Source organism: Gymnoscopelus microlampas (genome assembly GCF_963454915.1).
Source record: "Gymnoscopelus microlampas genome assembly, chromosome: 12".
Lineage (NCBI taxonomy): Eukaryota > Metazoa > Chordata > Actinopteri > Myctophiformes > Myctophidae > Gymnoscopelus > Gymnoscopelus microlampas.
Window position 1 is genome coordinate 37,931,826 of NC_139949.1, and position 18,548 is coordinate 37,950,373.

Sequence of the window (18,548 nt, forward strand, 5' to 3'; positions counted from 1 at the left end):
CGGTGCTGGTGGGGGGGGGGGGGGGGGGTGTTAAAGGGATAGTTCACCCAAAAAAATACTTTTGTTCTATCGATTAGTCTTGATATTGGTAGACTTCAACATGTAGACTTGAATTCATGGATATCTTTTAGTTTTTGTCGCATTCCTAAACCAATCATTTGATGAGCAGAGGACCGGTAGGCAGTGGTTCCGGTAGGAGACACAAAGGGGAACCGCTGCCGGTCATCAAATTATTGGCTTAGGGATGCGACAAAAAAACCAAAAATATCCATGAATTCAAGTCTCCAGGGGGGTGACTAATTGATAGAAAAAAAGTCATTTTGGAGGTGAACTATCCCTTTAAGCCCCACCGTCAGCCGTAGCGCGGGTCCGAGTCGGTCAGCGACATCTTGGGGAGGTAGACGGACGGCTGGCAGGCGGAGGCTTTGCGCGACATCTCCATGAAGAGGGTGTTGGAGGTGATGCTCTTGGTGCGGTCCTCCTTCTTGGAGGTGAGGTTCCTCTGCCAGCGACAGAGCAGCATCTCCACCTGCTCCCTGAAGAAGGTGGTGGTCAGGCTGTACAGGATGGGGTTCAGGGCGCTGTTGATGGGCAGGATGAAGATCACCAGCCAGCTGGAGATGGTGCCTGCATGGCATGCGTGGGTCGGGAGAACAGGAAACGTTTTTTTTTTTAAGTAGAAGCTAGGTTTTGCAGGTGGCTATTCAAAAATAGCAGATACACAAGCTCACTGCTATTTTTGGGGAAAAAAATCTTGAAAATGTGTGCAAATCTTTTGAATATATGTAACAGAGTGCTTCACTACCTTAGCCTGATGGCCTGAAAGTCTAATATCTCCCCCGGGCGATAGGGATATCCCTTTGGCTTAGTGGTTAAGTGGTTTGGCTTCCCTTGATTCAACTTCCGTTGAATATAGCATGTCTCGCCAAAATGCAGGGGAAAAAAAGAGAACTCAGGATACAGCTGATTTCCCAAAAACGCTAAATAGGAAGTGGATGGGGTGGGGGGGAGATCTTTCGATCACGTGATCTCCTGGATCTGTTTCACTTGAGCGTGAAAATGGTCAAGATTGTTTCTATCCCCCGGGCGATATGGATATCCCTTTGGCTTAGTGGTTAAGATGTTTGCCTTCCGGGTGTTTTAAGTAAAACATGTGAGTACTATTTCCACCACTGATAATATATAGCCAGGGGTGCACATAGCTTTTTAGGTCTAGTACTCAGAAGAGCACCGTTTGGTGAAGCCCCCAAGGTTGGTGCCCTGTGCTGCGCTGCTTTTATCCGCCAGATTGGGACGTTCGCGGCATATTTTGCACCATCACGGTGCGTTCATCATTGGTGACGAGTGCCTCTAACAGCCGCTGCTGGCTGCGTGCAGGCAGCGGGGCAATGCGAGGCGATGCGAGACACTCACACAATCACGTGCAGCATGCATCTCTCCCCCTGCGCCTACTGGCTGTCCATGGGGCCGACGGGTGCTTTAGCGTGATTGTGTGAGTGTGGCTTCAGGAAGTAAATTCCTAGCCTCGATCTCCAGGCTTTTATTTTTTCGTTTTGCTAAAAAATAAAAGCTTGGAAATTCCTGTCCCAGCTGTTGGTACGCAAAAGTGCCTCTCGTCGTCTGATGTGGTGCTCATTTTTTATTTTGGGTGCGCATGCGCACCTGCGCACCAGTTATGTGCACCCCTGTATATAGCCCTCACTCACCGGGTATCTCCACTTCCAGCAGTGAGAGCACTTTGACCAGGAATATGGGTATCCAGCAGAGGGCGTCAGAGAAGACGATGAAGAAGAACCTGTTGGCTATAGCTACGTCTCTGTGCAGCCGGCTCCTCTCGTCCGTGGCGTTCATTCCCGTCTTATAGATGGAGTAGAACATGCTGGAGTAGGACACCACGATCACCAGGAACGCCAGCATGTTCAGGCCTGCATGATTCAGATCAGATTCACTTTATTGTCACTTAGATGATGGTTATTATAAGTACATGTATGTGTGAATGACTTACGCTCAGAAGCTCCGATACAAAAAAACAAAAACATGATAACACGTCAACTTAAAACACTCTTTACTGTTTTTTTGGCTATTCAAAAATAGCAGATCTACAAGCTCATAGCACACACACACACACAAAACATTGCTTCTACAATAAATGATGTCTTCAAATTACCCAGGAATATTCCTATGGAGTATCCCTTGGCAATGGGCTTCTCTTCTCGGTCGGAGTGCAGAGGGAAGCACACCCCGTTGCGTCCGTAGTAGTTCCCAAATGCGTCCTCATCCAGGAGGGGTACGACAGCAATGATGAAGCCCACCACCCAGATGGAGATCAGGATAACCTGATAGGAGAACAGTAAACTCTGTTTAGCTCTGGTGGAAGGGGAAAGAGAGCAATACAATGGTTAGTAGTAGCAATAGTACCTCAACTCTTAACACACCACTTAAAGGTAGTGTCAGTGGTCAGTGGTTCTCAAACCTTTTCGTGCCAAGGATCCCCAGATTGATATGTATTTGGCCGTGGACCCCCACCTGAAAATATGTTGTGCCAGGGACCCCCAGAAACAAAGATTTGAGTTCAAAATGTTCGCCTTTTAACACATTCACTGCCAGGTACAGTATGCATCCGCTTTATCCGCTGGTCCAGAATGCAATTAGGGATATCTGAAACTAAAAGCCCAAACACGAATGGCAAAAGTGACATAATTTCTCTAGGAAGAATGACGTTATGGATATCTGAAATGACAGTTGTGGATAGGAGGAATGTCATTGTGGATATCTGAAACGCTAATTTTGACTAGGAAGAACTGAATGATCTACATATCCAGTTTAGCTATTACAGTACATGTTAAAACGGCCACTTATACTTTTGAAGGATTTGAAGGATTTAAAGAATTTTGACTAGGAGAAATTACATTCTAGATATCTTCAAATACAATTTCTACTATTAAGAATGTTATTATGGATATCTTTAATTACAATTATGACTAGAGATGAGAATGCAGTTTTGTCTGGGAGAAACGTGATTTTGGATATCTAAAACATATATCACAGATAGGAGGGTGGTTCCATTAAATGTTAAAATGGCTTTCCATAGGAGTCCAGTCTGTTCCAATTTGCCAGAGAAGTTGCAATGAGAAAGTGAAAATACACAGGCAAGACATCCTACGCACATTTTTATTTGCAACCTTTTGTCCCACCCTTTGTCCCAATTTCCCACAATGGTGTTTGTCACTGCTGCTGACCACTACAGTCGGTGGTGTGGGAGGACTTGTTGTCTCCGTTACACACAACATGAAGTCAGCAGCCGCTTTCTTTTCCCCTGACAGAGAGGAGTTTCACCGGGAGGATGTACTGTAACAAATGCAGAGGAACTATCTGGCCTAGTTCTTCTCCCTGCTGAACAGGTGATGTTTACCTGACCAACCTACTCTAGAGCAGTGGTTCTCAAACTTTTCAGGCCGCGGCCCCCAAAACAATCATATTTGAACCCATATTTGACCCACCCAGATAAGAACTGGAGTTGAGGCATTATATTTAGTTTGACTCGGTTCCACAGATAAATATTGTGAAAATATAAAACACAGGAGCCGAGATACAGGCGGTTTCCCAAATGCTTTAACCAGGAAGTGAATGGAGCAGTACATCTTTGGATCACGTTATCTCCTGGTTCTGTGTGCAAAATAAATAAAATAAATAAATAAAGCATTACAAAAAAACTCCAAAAAACACAACAAGTCGTCAAAGTTGTCCTTGGCAGTCTGGGCCTTTGGGGGGAAAAATCGTCAAAGTCGCCCTATGGCAGTGAATGAGTTAAAAAGGTTACTTCAATTGTCACTTCACTGTCATCTGGGGACCCCCCCTGGGCCCACAGGTTGAGAACCACTGCTGTAGAGCACAGACAGAGATGCCTCTTCCCTGCCAGCTGGCTGCTCACCCTCCATTGCTCCAACACCACCAACTCATCTTGAGTTATTTTTTCATTAGAATCCTGAAAAGCAGTGGTGGAAAAAGTACTCACATTTTGTATGCATAGGGCTGAACAGTGATGTGTTCTACCGTGGTACGCTGTATACGTACGTAGTATGCCCTGTAGATTCTTTTTCGTCGCCACCGTATACCTTCAAAAAATGTTCAAAACAGCGTATCTGATACGTTGATACGGTCTGATACGCTACTGCCCAGGACTCCAGGAGTGGCTGGAGGGCAGCAAGAATGTGGGCTAACTCTGAGTTGATGGCTTATCATGTGTGTAGCTATTGTTCTTGAGGTGATAAGTAATGGCTGCGACGGAATTCACACATTAACTCAACGACGCGAATACTAATGAAGTACTCTAATCAGGCAGTGATTAGAGTACTTCATTCCTTGCGCTCTTACATGGTAATAATCCTTGCTTTGCATTGAAAATCAGACATCAGAAACACTAGAAAATCAGTACAAAGCATATTGCGTGTGGGCCACACACGCGCGCGCATTTTTTTTACATTTAATTAATTATAGACTTATAATTATATTTTTATTTAAGTACAGTACTAAACTAAATGTACTTAGTTACTTTACACCACTGCTGAAAAGTAAAAGTTTGGAATACAAGCGACAGAGACGATATGAAAAAAATACCCTGTGTTCCAATCCAAAGTAGTTAGACCCCTCCCCCAATGCCATTGTGTACCAACCAAGGGCCCAGCATTGGCCACTGAAATTGAGTCTATATAGGAAGTGACAGTTCATAGGAAGTGACAGTTCATATGAATGGCCTGTAGTTTCGCTGTTTTACCCCTGCTGGTATCAGACATATTTTTTCTCAATGCAAGTGGGTGGGTTTTTGACGAACTTTAGACTTGATTTTCTTACCTTAATAAACATTGTCATAAATACTATATGCTTCCAGTCGCTAGTTTAAAGTCTCCTTTCAATCATCATGATATGTGTTTTGGTAAATTATGATCCCATTTATTTAAAAAATGACGATAAAGGAGGGTATGCTCTAGGAGGGGCGGGATGATTTGATTGACAAGCTACACAACCAATAGCATTCATTCCCCGCCCCGATCCCCGACGCAATATGGAAAGATGGCGGATTTGAAATTGCTGACCAATCGGCTTCATTTACGGTCTGTAGAAACCAATGGCCATTGGTATGGTACCGTACCAACACAACGTGCCTCACCACAGTCACTCGTTTGTTGGGACGAAGGTTGCTGAAGGGAAACACGATGACCAGGAACTTCTCCATGGTCAGGTAGGTCAGGAGGAGCACAGACACCTGGAGGACAGTGGAACAAAACATACAAAGACAGTATAATAATAATAATCAGTGGTGGGAAAAGTACTCACACTTTGTACTTAAGTAAAAGTATCAATACTGCAATGTACATATATACAGATATACAGCTGTTACAAGTAGAAGTCCCGTATTCAAAATGTAATAAAAGGTAATAACAGTACAAAAGTATTGGCATAAAAATGTACTTAAAGTATACCAAAAGTAAAAGTATTCATTGTGAGGAATGTTTTTCAAAAAATATTTGGAAAATAGCCGATCTACAAGCTCACAATGCGTCGCGATGCGACGCATTGTGAGCTTGTAGATCGGCTATTTTCAAATGGCCTAAATGTATATATTGCTGAAGTTGGTATGTTTTGTAATAATAATCAAAATCTACAAAGTAGCTATTAACTAACGTTTTCAAATAATTGTAGTGAAGTAAAATTACAATATTTGCCTCTGAGTAAGATGTAGTGGAGTAGAAGTAAAAGTACTGAATATTGGAAATAGGCTACTCCAGTAAAGTAAAGGATTAGAGGGTGGGGGGGGGGTTTCTGAGCGTATTGGGGAGTGCATTCCTCAGGGTTGGGGGCAGCATACCGCTGGCGTAGCGATCTGGGCACCTAGGCTACAATGTAGCATGACAGCGCGTTGCGGGTTCGAGTCCCGATCCCCACAGCCTTTGCCGTTTCACTCCCCTCTCTCTCTGTCCATTTCCTGTCAGCCTACTGCCCTATCTACAATAAAGGCATAAAAAGCCCAAAATAAAAAAAGAAAGAAAAGAAGTTCACTAGTGCTGTTTTTAATAGAATTAAGTGGTGTTTTTCCATTTTCTCCTCATAAACAGCTGGTCACAGGCCTATTCTAATCTCAGCTCAACTATGGCAGCACTAAACTAAATCCTCATAACTCCACTTGCAGGACTCATTGCACTTTGTATGCTTCAGTGGGTTGATCTCCCTTTAACATCTCGCAGGTTGCAGCTTTGGTATGTCTTTATTTACGAAGCTAATCTCCGGCGTGACCTTTACCTCAGAGGAGAGCATGGCGAGGAAGCCAATGGTTCTGCATTGCATGCTTTCCATCCAGACCAGAGCGTTCCTGTTGTACTGTCCCCTGAACTTCACGTCAGACACGCCCACAAAGAACAGATACACGCCCATCAGACAGTCTGCACCTGGAAACAATAAAGAACAGATACACGCCCATCAGACAGTCTGCAACCAAAACATTGATTGATTGATTGGATAACCCCCAAAAAAACTCTGGCTTATTTCCATTGAGGTCCTGTGAAGACACAAGGCTTGTGCCAGACAGCAACGATATAAGACATTCAATGATAGATGGTCTGAGGTCATGGTGTCTACAGAACCAAATCAATTATTTGTCACCCCCACTGCGCACGCGCGCACACGCACACACACACACACACACACACACACACACACACACACACACACACACACACACACACACACACACACACACGCACACACACACACACACACAGCATAAGGTGTCACCGCTAGGTTCTGTTATCGGCAAATTGAACTTTGTGTGTGTCCGTTCTTGGATGTTTTAAAGGACACGCATAAGCACATGCGCACACACGCGTGCACGCACTCACTCACACACACCCCGTATGCACAACAAACAGTGCAGCAAATATAAACTAGAAAGTGTGTTCATCCTTGGAAGTTTAAAAGGACACACACAAACGCGCATGCACACACGCCTTGCACGCAGACACACCCCGTAGGTACAACAAACAGTGTGTGTGTGTGTGTGTGTGTGTGTGTGTGTGTGTGTGTGTGTGTGTGTAATCGCCTTTCTAAGTGTGGTCTAAGTTAATAAAGAATTCTGCTGAGCAATGACTGGCTTGTTTTGGTGTCACGGTTTGGTGTGCAACATCCAATCAGGAATGAGAAACCATTTAAAGTTCCAGTTCACACGTCCAAACTTGGTCATAAATATAACATAAATGTATGTTCATGTATATATAATATAAACATCAATATAACATATAAGAGTAAAATCAATTCTTTCCATTTTCCAATTTCTCTCACGTACCCCCTGTAATACCTCCACGTACCCCAAGGGGGGCACGTATCCCCATTTGAGAACCACTGCGCTACAAGATTGTTTTCAAAAGAACAAATCACTTTAAAACTTACTTAAAGTATACGTGTTCCCGTCCTTTAAAGTTTTAAGGACACGCACGCACACACGCACGCGCGCGTACACACAAATCACTTTCTGACTTTGCTCGTAAGTGAATAAATTCAGAGAGAGCACCGTGAACACACACACACACACACACACACACACACACACACACACACACACACACACACACACACACACACACACACACACACACACACACACACACACACACACACACACACACAAAAATCACTTTCTGACTCGTAAGTTAATAAATTCAGAGAGAGCACCGTGATTAAACACAAGAAGAACAAACAAGAACAAAAGGCTATAGGGAGCCATGACAGAAAAAACAACACTTTGTTTGGCGGTTAAGTTGATGAGTGGGGATAGGTAGGTAAGAGGGAATTAAGGTGGGGTGGATAGAACGCTGGAGTGCCCAGAACAGAGAGACCAGAGACGGGGAAACTAAATTAACACATTGTGTGCCAGAGGTTTATTAAAATAGGGTACCGTTCAGTGCCAGCATATCTTCCATCCACTTACGTTGATATGTTTCGTGCTGTAGAAGCCCCGACGCGGACGTGCATGTAAACAAAGCGTGCGTGCGACACGGCGGAGGGTCCCGACTAACGCCTGGAACAATAATATTTCTAACGCGATCCTCCATTGCAGAGTGATCGCCGATCGAAAAGGCGCCTTTCTGACTTTTTGCTCGTTTGCGCTTTTTGGGACAGAACAGTTAACTTTGTTGGAGTGGGCACCCTGATTCTAGTTTGTAAGCTAGAGACAGTGTATACTGTCTGGGAAGGTCTCCTATGCTCAGAAGTACAAGACAGTTGGGTATAGCACGTTATTGATTTTTTCTTTTTACTTTGATTAAGGTGACATCAGCAAGGTTTTCTTTGATTGAACAGACTTAAGCCCTTAACTCAGTAAGCAGAATTTGCAAAGCTTCAGGCTTAATGAAGACGTGTGTATCATTGCTGATATATTGCCTCTATTGTGATGTATTGAGTCGCTGAAGGGGTTTTTGCCAAGGGCGCTTTACCAGCTACAACAGGCCCACCTAAAACAGTGTTTCCCAAACGTTTCTGCTCCGGGCCAAAAGATGCTCTATGCTATGGGGGCTGGTGGGGAAAGTGGACGACAGGGGCAATTCTGCATAATAGACCCCATGTCCAGTCATTTGGGATCAATATAAGTAGGAAAAAACGCCCATGTTATTTTTGTCCGGATTTGTCCTTTAAGCCCAAAATAGCCGAGCTTGTAGATCAGCTATTTTCACTATTTAAGTGAATTCCTTGCATGCTCCCACCAGAGCCACAAAAGGCAGTGGCAAAACATCACAACATATTTGGTCCACCCAAGAAGTGTTGTGTTCACAGCCATTAACAAGCTGGTGTCAATTCCTCGCACGCTCCCTCCGCGGCTGCGGATAAAAGTGTCTGAACCCGACAGACGGCGAAGGTGTTTGTGAACTCACAGCAGAGGACTTTGATGCAGGCGGCGTGCAGGCTGTTCTCCGAGCGTATCAGCGACCTCATGCCGATGACGAACGCGTTACCGAAGCAGGTGATGACGGCCATGACCCAGACGGACACCCTCAGCACCACGTTGGCCAGCAGGTCCTCGAAGGACGAGATCCCGTCCGTGTTGGGCTTGCAGGAGCGGACGTGGGGCGCGTACGAGCAGTACTGGAACATCTTGAAATAGCTACGGGGTGATAATAATAACACAAATCATGTAAATTGCTTTTTTATGATAAGTGAGGAAGGGAGAAAGGGAGACAGTAGGAAAGGGAAAAAAATCCATTCAGAGAGGAAATAAGAAAGATATGTTTCGATTTCAGTTGCCTTGGTCAATAACAAAATTGAAATATATGTTTTCACTTGACAGAGTGCCTTGGAGTTTTTTCCTTGGTCTGCTGTTCATGCCACTGGGGAGACAAAGCAGTAGTTCTTGGACTTTGTTTATGTATATCTATCTGTTCCACCAAAGAGCACCTGCCTAGAGAGCCAATTGATCCATGCAGCACTTCCTCCCTTTGTTCCAAAAAAGATATGTTATATGTTTTAAATTTAATCAGAAGTGGAAAAAAAACAACATCGCTCATCCGTCAACCAAACTGTAGGTGAGATGCTGGAGCTGAGTTTAATCAATTAGAATGAAAAAGCAGCATCCATACACTAAAATTAGATTTGTGTATAGTGTGCGGATGCTGCTTTTGAATTTTTATTTATTTTAAAGTTAAAACAAAACAAAACGTAACCCAGCCAAAGGATGGCTAAGGAGACGTACATATGAGACTGAAGGATACATACATGATACTGAAGGATATGAACAGTACATATGAGAGAGGCTGAATATGGTTGAAGGATACGTACATACAGTGGTGTGTTCTAGATTTTTTTGGAGGGTATACTATGATTATTCCCTGCCTCCCACACGCACGGCATGCGAGCGCTCTATAATTAATTAAATGTAAAAAATGTGCGGGCGCGCGTGTGTGGCCCACACGCAATATGCTTTGTACTGATTTCCTAGTGTTTCTGATGTCTGACCACTTCCGAGCTTGGATGCATTTTCAATGCAAAGCAAGGATTATTACCATGTAAGAGCGCAAGGAATGAAGTACTCTAATCACTGCCTGATTAGAGTACTTCATTAGTATTCGCGTCGTTGAGTTAATGTGTGAATTCCGTCGCAGCCATTACTTATCACCTCAAGAACAATAGCTACACACATGATAATCAACTCAGAGTTAGCCCACATTCTTGCTGCCCCCCAGCCACTCCTGGAGTCCTGGGCAGTAGCGTATCAGACCGTATCAACGTATCAGATACGCTGTTTTGAACAGTTTTTGAAGGTATACGGTGGCGACGAAAAAAATCTACAGGGCATACTACTTATACAGTACAGCGTACCACGGTAGAACACATCACTGGCCTAAACCTAACCTTATTCCTACACTTAACCTCAGTAAAACTATGCCTAACCCTAGACTTATTTTGAACCTTATCCTCAGTAAAACAAATACAAGAATACAAAAACCGCTGGGGGCGAGCGGTCCGCGAAAAATAATGGGGGTGAGCGTGTTTTGGGGCGAGTCTTCCGGTTACCGTCTGGCATCCCGCCCGCAACTATATATTTCCCCCATAATTCTCGAATGAAACTTAACCAGAAGCAGAACTGTCAAGGTCAGTGGTGTGTTCTAGATTTTTTTGGAGGGTATACTATGATTATTCCCTGCCTCCCACACGCACGGCATGCGCGCGTCTATAATTAATTAAATGTAAAAAAATTGCGTACTCTAATGAAGTACTCTAATCACTGCCTGATTAGAGTACTTCATTAGTATTCGCGTCGTTGAGTTAATGTGTGAATTCCGTCGCAGCCATTACTTATCACCTCAAGAACAATAGCTACACACATGATAAGCCATCAACTCAGAGTTAGCCCACTCCTGGAGTCCTGGGCAGTAGCGTATCAGACCGTATCAACGTATCAGATACGCTGTTTTGAACAGTTTTTTAAGGTATACGGTGGCGACGAAAAAAATCTACAGGGCATACTACGTATACAGCGTACCACGGTAGAACATCACTGCGTACATATGAGAGAGGTACTGGCGCCTGTGCAATGGAGCCATAGGGAGCACGGGCTCTTGGGGTGGGTTCAATTAATCGATACGGCAATAAATGGATATATACTCCCGACGATATGTGCATCGATACAGAGGCTGTTATATCGATACGGCATGAATTATGTGGGCGACGTATTTTTGACAAATTAACACACGGTGCAGGTGCAGTGCACAATAAAGCCACAAGGTGGCATCAATGACCAGTCCAGGGCATGTCAGAGTCAGATCAAGTTACAGCACAACACACACAACACAACACAATACCAGCAGCAACATGGCGGAGGAGTCGGAGAAAGTTTATCCACCGCCAGCTAAATTAAAATCTAAAATATGGAAGCATTTTGGATTTATGCAAAAACCAGGAAGTCGGGAGTTGGACATGACTCAAACAGTATGCAAGCTGTGCAAAAAAAAGAAGAAGCAATTATTGTGGCAACACGACTAACTATCACATGAGCAAACACCATGCAGAGATTTCTGAAGAACCGCAGGCAGGTACGAGCGGGACAACACCGGGCCCACGTGTGTCTGACTCTCAGTCTCAACTAACCGCGAATGAAGCTTTCAAGGCAAAATTCCCCACAACATCCAAACGGACTCAGGAGATCACAAAAGCACTGTTAAGTTTTATTATGTAAAGACTTGCGCCCACTCAGTGTTTTTGAGAATGCAGGCTTAATGAGTGTGAGCCACGCTACCAAATACCAACGCATAAGTGGATTTCAGAAACTGCAGTTCCAAACTTATATGCAAGATGTGAAACAAAAAGTCACAGACGCAATCTCTTCTGCAAACAGAGTTGCCGTTACATGTGACGCCTGGACATCGCGAGCAACCGAGTCATAGGTAACTGTCACATTCCACCACATTTCTCCAGAATTGGAAATTATTTCACACGTCCTGCAGACCAGAGCCTTTTTTGAAAGCCACTCTGGTAAAAACTTAGAGGATTTACTACAGGACGTGATGGCTGAATGGGGGCTTGTTCATAAGGATCCTGCGTTAGTGACAGACTCCAACATGACAGTTGCAGCAGATCTGACCAAGTTGGTGCATGTGAAATGTTTCACACACAGTTTCAATTTAGCTGCTCAACGTGCACTCAAGTTGCCCACTTTGTCCCATCTCCCGGGTAGAGTTCGCACCATTGTTGCTTTCTTCAGGGAAAAGTACAAATGCAAGCCAAGTCCTGAAAGCAAAGCAGAAACTTCTCAACATAAAAGACCACAAGCTTGCGACAGATGTAGCTTCAAGATGGAACAGCGCCTGTGATATGTTGGAACGCTTTTTAGAGTAGCAGCCCGCAATTTGTGCAGCATTGGTCTTCAAAGAGGTGCGGAAGGATGCCAAGGACTTGTGGACCTTGCCGACCAAACTAATGCTGAGCATGTAGTGAAAGCCCTAAAGCCGCTAAAAGTTGCAACACACATCATGTCAGAAGAAAAGACCCCTACTCTGTCTGTTATTGCACCGATGCAAGCCCAACTGATCCGCCTATTGTGACTGTCTTATGTCTTAAACCATTTTGCTCTTTGGGGAGCATAGCAGGGCCCTATTTCATGAAAGCAGAATTAGGGGTTAAGCCTGGATTTAACACCTATCCTGGCTTAATTTAGCCAGGATTTGCGATGAATCAGTTTCATGGAACCTGAATTATCTTGCCAGATTAGTTTAGCCAGTTCACCCTGGCTAAGTTTATCCATGACTAGATTTCACGAAAGAAAATTGACGCAATCCTACCTTAGTTACCATGGCAATTTAGCTGTGAAGTTTAATTAATCCAGTGCCTTGTTCTTCGAGTTTTGTGATATAGCTGTTAGTCCAATGACTCCAATCTTAAACCAATGACTTTTTCCACAGTTACTTCAACACATATGTTTGTATATGGACTCATTTTAATGACCCTGCACATTCAAATAAAATGAAATAAATACAATAAGATATAATCAATTTAATTATATTACCGAAATAGTGTGTGACCATGAATCATAATTGTTTCACAATGACTCATGTGATATGTCATTGTCACTCTGTTAACACTATAGGTCATATTGTAGATGTTTGGTAATATATTCGTTTTTTTTTAGATTATAAAAAATGTGTGCGTGTAAATTATTAGTGACAGGCTTAAAAGAGCCTCTTGTACAATGTCAATGAGGAGCATATTTTAAATGATCAATTTCTAGTCAATGGAGAAATTATTTTGACCAGATTGCTCTTTAAGCATACTGCCGCGGGTAACGGCGACCCCCGTCACCACAACGGGGACCCCCCCGTTACAGTCGCGGGTGACGGCGACCCCGTTACCGCAACAGGGACCCCCCCTTACCGCCGCGGGTAACGGCGACCCCTGGGGAGACCCGGGGACCCCCGTTACTCCTGTGGACGGCACTGCAGATATATACATACCATAGATGGAGTCCATGTAATCTCAACATTGCATGCATGGCGCATATAATAGCATTGTAGATTAGTAGGCGATATTCACTTAAACTCCTCATGTTTAAGCCTAACAGAATTATATATTTATGGACTATATATATAAATCTAGCTTATTATATATTTTACTTCCTTGTATGACTCCATGAGCTGCTGCAGTGCTGCTGTTCAACCACAGAGAAGAACGTCACTCTGGTTTTGGGCTCCATGATTGGTCAAGTTCAAGGATTCTGCTATCGACTTTCATGGTCTTTTATAGGAATACGAGAAACCTGGCTTTACCATCCTGGCTCGACACAGCCTGGCTTGACAAGGTCTAGCTCGACAAAGTCGCTCCTTTTCAGCCTGGCTTGGCGTTCATGGAACAGAATAAACCAGGCTGTACGGACCCGACTTTGTCAAACCTGGATTTGACTTAAGCCCAGGCTTATTTTATTTACCGTTCGTGTAATAGGCCCCAGGTCATTTATGAATTTCCTCCAACTAGTTCGGTGTTGGGCGATCTTCTCTGCTTCCTTCCATGATGTTCCTTTTTCCCTGAGTTCCGCCTCGACAGACAATTTCCATGTTCTGGGTCTTCCTGGTTTTCTTTTCCCCTGAGCGTTCCAGGTTAAGGCCTGCCTGGTTATGTTGGAGGATATATGGTTTCCAAGGCTATTGTGAGGGACATTAAAAATGCAGTTTCCACGGATCTTGGGAAGAGATACGGAGATAAAGAGAAGCCCTTTCTGTGCATGGCCTCAGCATTTGATCCACACTTCAAGGCATTGCCCTTTTTGGAGGAAGAGGAACGACATGACACCTTCACCAGCTTTGTAGCAGAGGCAGCACGGATTTCTGCGGTGAGAAAAACAAAACCTCTCTCTTCTCTCTTTTTTTGTCTATTTTTATAGTCTGTTGCAACAATAATATTCTAGTTTCACTTTGGAGTGCACTTCTTTTCTGCAAGATCTCCCCCTGATATTAGTAATTGCACAGAGTAAAGATCACGACTAATTAACACATCAGAACACATGACTGACAGAGTGAGCAGCCAAAATGGCCTCAGTGATTAGTAAATGTATGTAGCTTTGTGTGTCTGGCTGTCTGCTGTGCATCTGTGTGTTTTGCAAAAATGTCTCAACTTATTTTAATTCATGACGTGAATGTACAGTCCATGCTTGTAAGCCCCGCAGTTAACCATGTGGGCATGTTCATTATTTCTAAGTAAACTTGTACTCATTTAAAGGACATAAAGAATGTAATAAATGAAAGCAAAACAGCCTTCATAAACAAAGATTTCGGTGCACTTAAATTGACAGAAAAAAAGCTAAAAACAAGAATGAGGCAGGCAAAATTGGCACATAGACAGCATCTAGAGCAGGGGTGGGCAACTTTGTAGATGGTGAGGGCCACAAAATTTCCTCAATCACTCTGTGGGGCCGCATTGTTTATCGGCAAGGATCCCCCCCGGGATCCCCCCCGGGATCCCCCCCCCCCCCCCCCCGTTGACAAAACCCCTCCCGTTGGCAAAACGGTCCGGGGGCGGTGCGCCGGTTCGGACCAAAATGCCAGGGCTGGATTTTGGTCCCAGCCCGCCCGTTTATCGGCACTCTCGCCAGTAGTACCCCATTACTCAAAAAGCCCATAATAGTCACATATGTGATAAATAAGGGATAAAACTATTATTATTTGTTATAACTTTGTTTTTATTTAGCATTTAGTAGGCCTCTCCCCGACTAAGGATTTGTTTAGTCGAATCTAATTGGCGACTGGCAGGGCCCAGGTAGAACCCACCTAAAGCCCACATGGGGCCCACGTGGGGCCCATGTGGGGCCCACCTAAAGCCCACATGGGGCCCATGTGGGGCCCATGTGGGGCCCACATGGGCCCCATGTGGGCATCCCAGATGGGACCCATGTGGGGCCCGCTGACATGCCGACATGGGGCCCATATGGGATGCCCACATGGGGCCCATATGGGATGCCCACATGGGGCCCATGTGGGACCCACGTGGGCGTGCTGGCTGGGCTAATGCAAAAAAAAAAGAAAACTTTTTTTTTTTGGGGCCAAAATACATTTTATTTCAAAGGGCCAAGTCTACACAGTTTGTTTTGTGTCTCCAGCAGAGTTTCTAGTGTCTCTATCTCTCTCTGGAAGAGGTTGCACATGAACTCTGCAGCCGCACTGAGGCGCTCCAACACAAACAATACCAATACAAAGACGAGGAATAAGAAGAATAAAGTTGAAGTTACGTGTGGTTGCAAGTGTAGACTTGGCCAAAAAACAATTTAAAACATTTTTGGCCCCCCCAAAAAAAAAAAAAGAAGTTTTTTTTTTTTTTTTTTTTTGGGGGGGATTTTGGCCTGGGGCCGCATTGAGTGACGGTGCGGGCCGCATGCGGCCCGCGGGCCGCCAGTTGCCCATCCCTGATCTAGAGGATGCGTTTAAAGCCAAAAATCACAAAAAGGCGTGGGATACTATGAAATCCATGACAGGAATGTCAGCCCCAACAAAGCCTATTGTGACAGACAATGAACTTGGCTTTGCCAATGACCTAACTACTTTCTATGCCAGATTCGAATCATTAGGCGATTCCTCTAAGTGCACTGAAATACTTAAGGCTGTAACACCTGCCCCCTCAGACAGAATTATCATCACTGAAGAGGATGTCAGGAAAGTGTTTCGGTGTACTAACACAAGGAAAGCTAATGGGCCGGACGAGTGCAGTGCTTTTCTCCTCAAAAACCTTGCACCTGAGTTGGCTCCTGTGTGGCAACCAATATTTCAAACCTCTGTAGACACACACATAATTCCTCTGTGTTGGAAAACCTCACACATAAAACCATTACCCAAAATCCAATGTCCAAAAGAACATAAGGATTATAGACCCATAGCTCTCACTTCAGTGACCATGAAATCACTGGAAAGAATACTGTTGCAACATCTTGAGAGTATAACTAAAGACAAATTTGACCCCTGTCAGTTTGCTTATAAGAAAGGTTGCGGCACAGAGGATGTGGTTGTCACACTGGTCCACTTCATTACAAAACACCTAGATAAGTCTAATAAGAATCCTGCAAGGGTGCTGTTCTTAGATGTCTCTTCAGCCTTCAATACAATACTGTCTGATATTCTGGTCTCAAAGATAGTACAGTTGGAACTGAATCCATACTTAATTCACTGGTATGCTTCCTTCCTTACTAACAGAGTACAGAGGGTGAAAGTGAACAAAACCCTCTCCTAAGCATTAACCACTAATGTTGGTGCTCCCTAGGGTTGTGTAAGCTCAGCTGTACTTTTCACCCTTTATACTGACAGCTGTTGTACTGAGGAATGTCAGTCTGAATGTCGCACTGACAAACCAGACCAATACATTCTAAAGTACTCTGATGATACAGTTTTGATTTCTCTTTTGGATAGTTCCAGTGATCCTGGACTGCACCAACACAGAGTAAATAAGGTGGTGGAGTGATAACAACGCTCTTATCATTAACACAAAAAAGACAGAAGAGATTGTTTTTGGTGCTCCACTAGAGATACACAGATCCCCCATTACTATTCATAGTGAACAGATCAACCAGGTATGTTCGTATACATACCTACATGTAGGAGTAGTAATTGACCACCTTCTGTCATGGAAAGACCAGATTGAATCAGTGGGTAAGAAGACAAAACAAAGAGTCTATTTCCTTCGCAGTCTGAGATCTTTTGGTGCTAGTAGACAGATTCTTCTTTTGTTTTTCACTTCTGTTATTATGAGTGTTCTGCAGTACTGTAGTACCACCTGGTATGGATGTCTGTCTGTAGCTTTAAAGTCACAACTGCTGCAGCAAGTGAACATTTGTTCAAAGATTGTTGGACAACCACTTCAGAGGCTCTATACATCTACGTATAATAACAGTATGATAAGGTTGGCAAGGAATATCACTTCAAACACTAGCCATGCTTTGTATGGAGAATATAGGTTGCTGCCTTCAGGAAGGAGATACGGTGTTCCAACATACAATAAGGTCAAACTGAAGAGGTCCTTTGTCCATCAGACGACAATGGGCCGGATTCATAAAGGGATTTACGACCATATTTTGTACGTACCGGCATTTAGGACAAGTCGTACACATACACCTGATTCATAAAGATTTTTTGGTCTGTGTCTTGTGCGTCAGGTGCGCACGTTCTCACGTCCCCCCCCGAGGCAGTCTTGCCAGGGCTGAAATGTGCGTATGTCTTTAGAATGCTTTATTCTTCATGTCAAAATCAATTACAAATAAAATATATATGTGCCCAACATTTGTCAACACATATATATAAAAAAAAAAAAAAAAAAAAGTCAAACGATGTATTGCTTGTAGCCTATGCATAATATAGACATGATGTAGATTCCACCGCTTTTTATTTATTTTCTAGGCTATGAGTCGCATTTAGAGCTGAATTATTAGGTCCCTGAGTGTGTTTGCCAGCGGGCCATCTCAGCCAAAGTGTCACGTAATAATGAAAATAGGCTTCATGCCTTAATGAAACTGCGGAGGGACTGATGCACCAGTGTCCGTGCCGCGGTATTAATTTGTAGGCTAATAGCCTACTGTAAGCTACTCTACTGTATATTGATCACATGAACGCCACACACAACAGCCTAATAAATGTTACCATCTGATGAGGAAACTATAGTGATGAAAGCTGTGTCCAGAAGATCCATTCCCCATTCAGACGTAGGACAGTGATATATTAATCCAAAATTAACTAATTTAATCAATAAGTAATCAATAAGCTCTGGTCCATAATCGTTCCACTTGTATGCCCTGGATTTATTCTCAACATCATCTTTTTACCTGGTAAACGTGAGCATGTTATATCCTTTCCAGGTTATTAGTCTATTATTTGCTGGCGGGGTTAAACCTTGTAAACATTACACATTACGTTCAGCTGATCCATCGTGCAATAGTGGGACTCGCTTCCAGACAGATCAGAATGATGTTCAAGTTCTCTGTCAGTGTCAAGGCATTGCGGCCGACAGCTGTAAGTTTGGACGAGAAGTTAAACTCCGGTGTTGCC

General features: G+C 43.8%; 1 protein-coding gene across 1 annotated transcript in view; it reads right to left on the minus strand.

The window, feature by feature from the left end:
• Nucleotides 1-329: 329 nt before the first annotated feature.
• Nucleotides 330-18,548, minus strand: part of rxfp2a (relaxin family peptide receptor 2a) — a 126,111-nt gene continuing 107,892 nt past the window's right edge. The window contains exons 16-21 of the mRNA XM_084073958.1: nucleotides 8,919-9,148; nucleotides 6,298-6,443; nucleotides 5,168-5,263; nucleotides 2,168-2,336; nucleotides 1,707-1,925; nucleotides 330-627 (exon numbers count right to left, since the gene is read on the minus strand). Coding sequence (XP_083930084.1) covers nucleotides 353-627; nucleotides 1,707-1,925; nucleotides 2,168-2,336; nucleotides 5,168-5,263; nucleotides 6,298-6,443; nucleotides 8,919-9,148 — 1,135 coding nt within the window. The 3' untranslated portion in view covers nucleotides 330-352. The remainder of the gene's footprint in view (nucleotides 628-1,706; nucleotides 1,926-2,167; nucleotides 2,337-5,167; nucleotides 5,264-6,297; nucleotides 6,444-8,918; nucleotides 9,149-18,548) is intronic.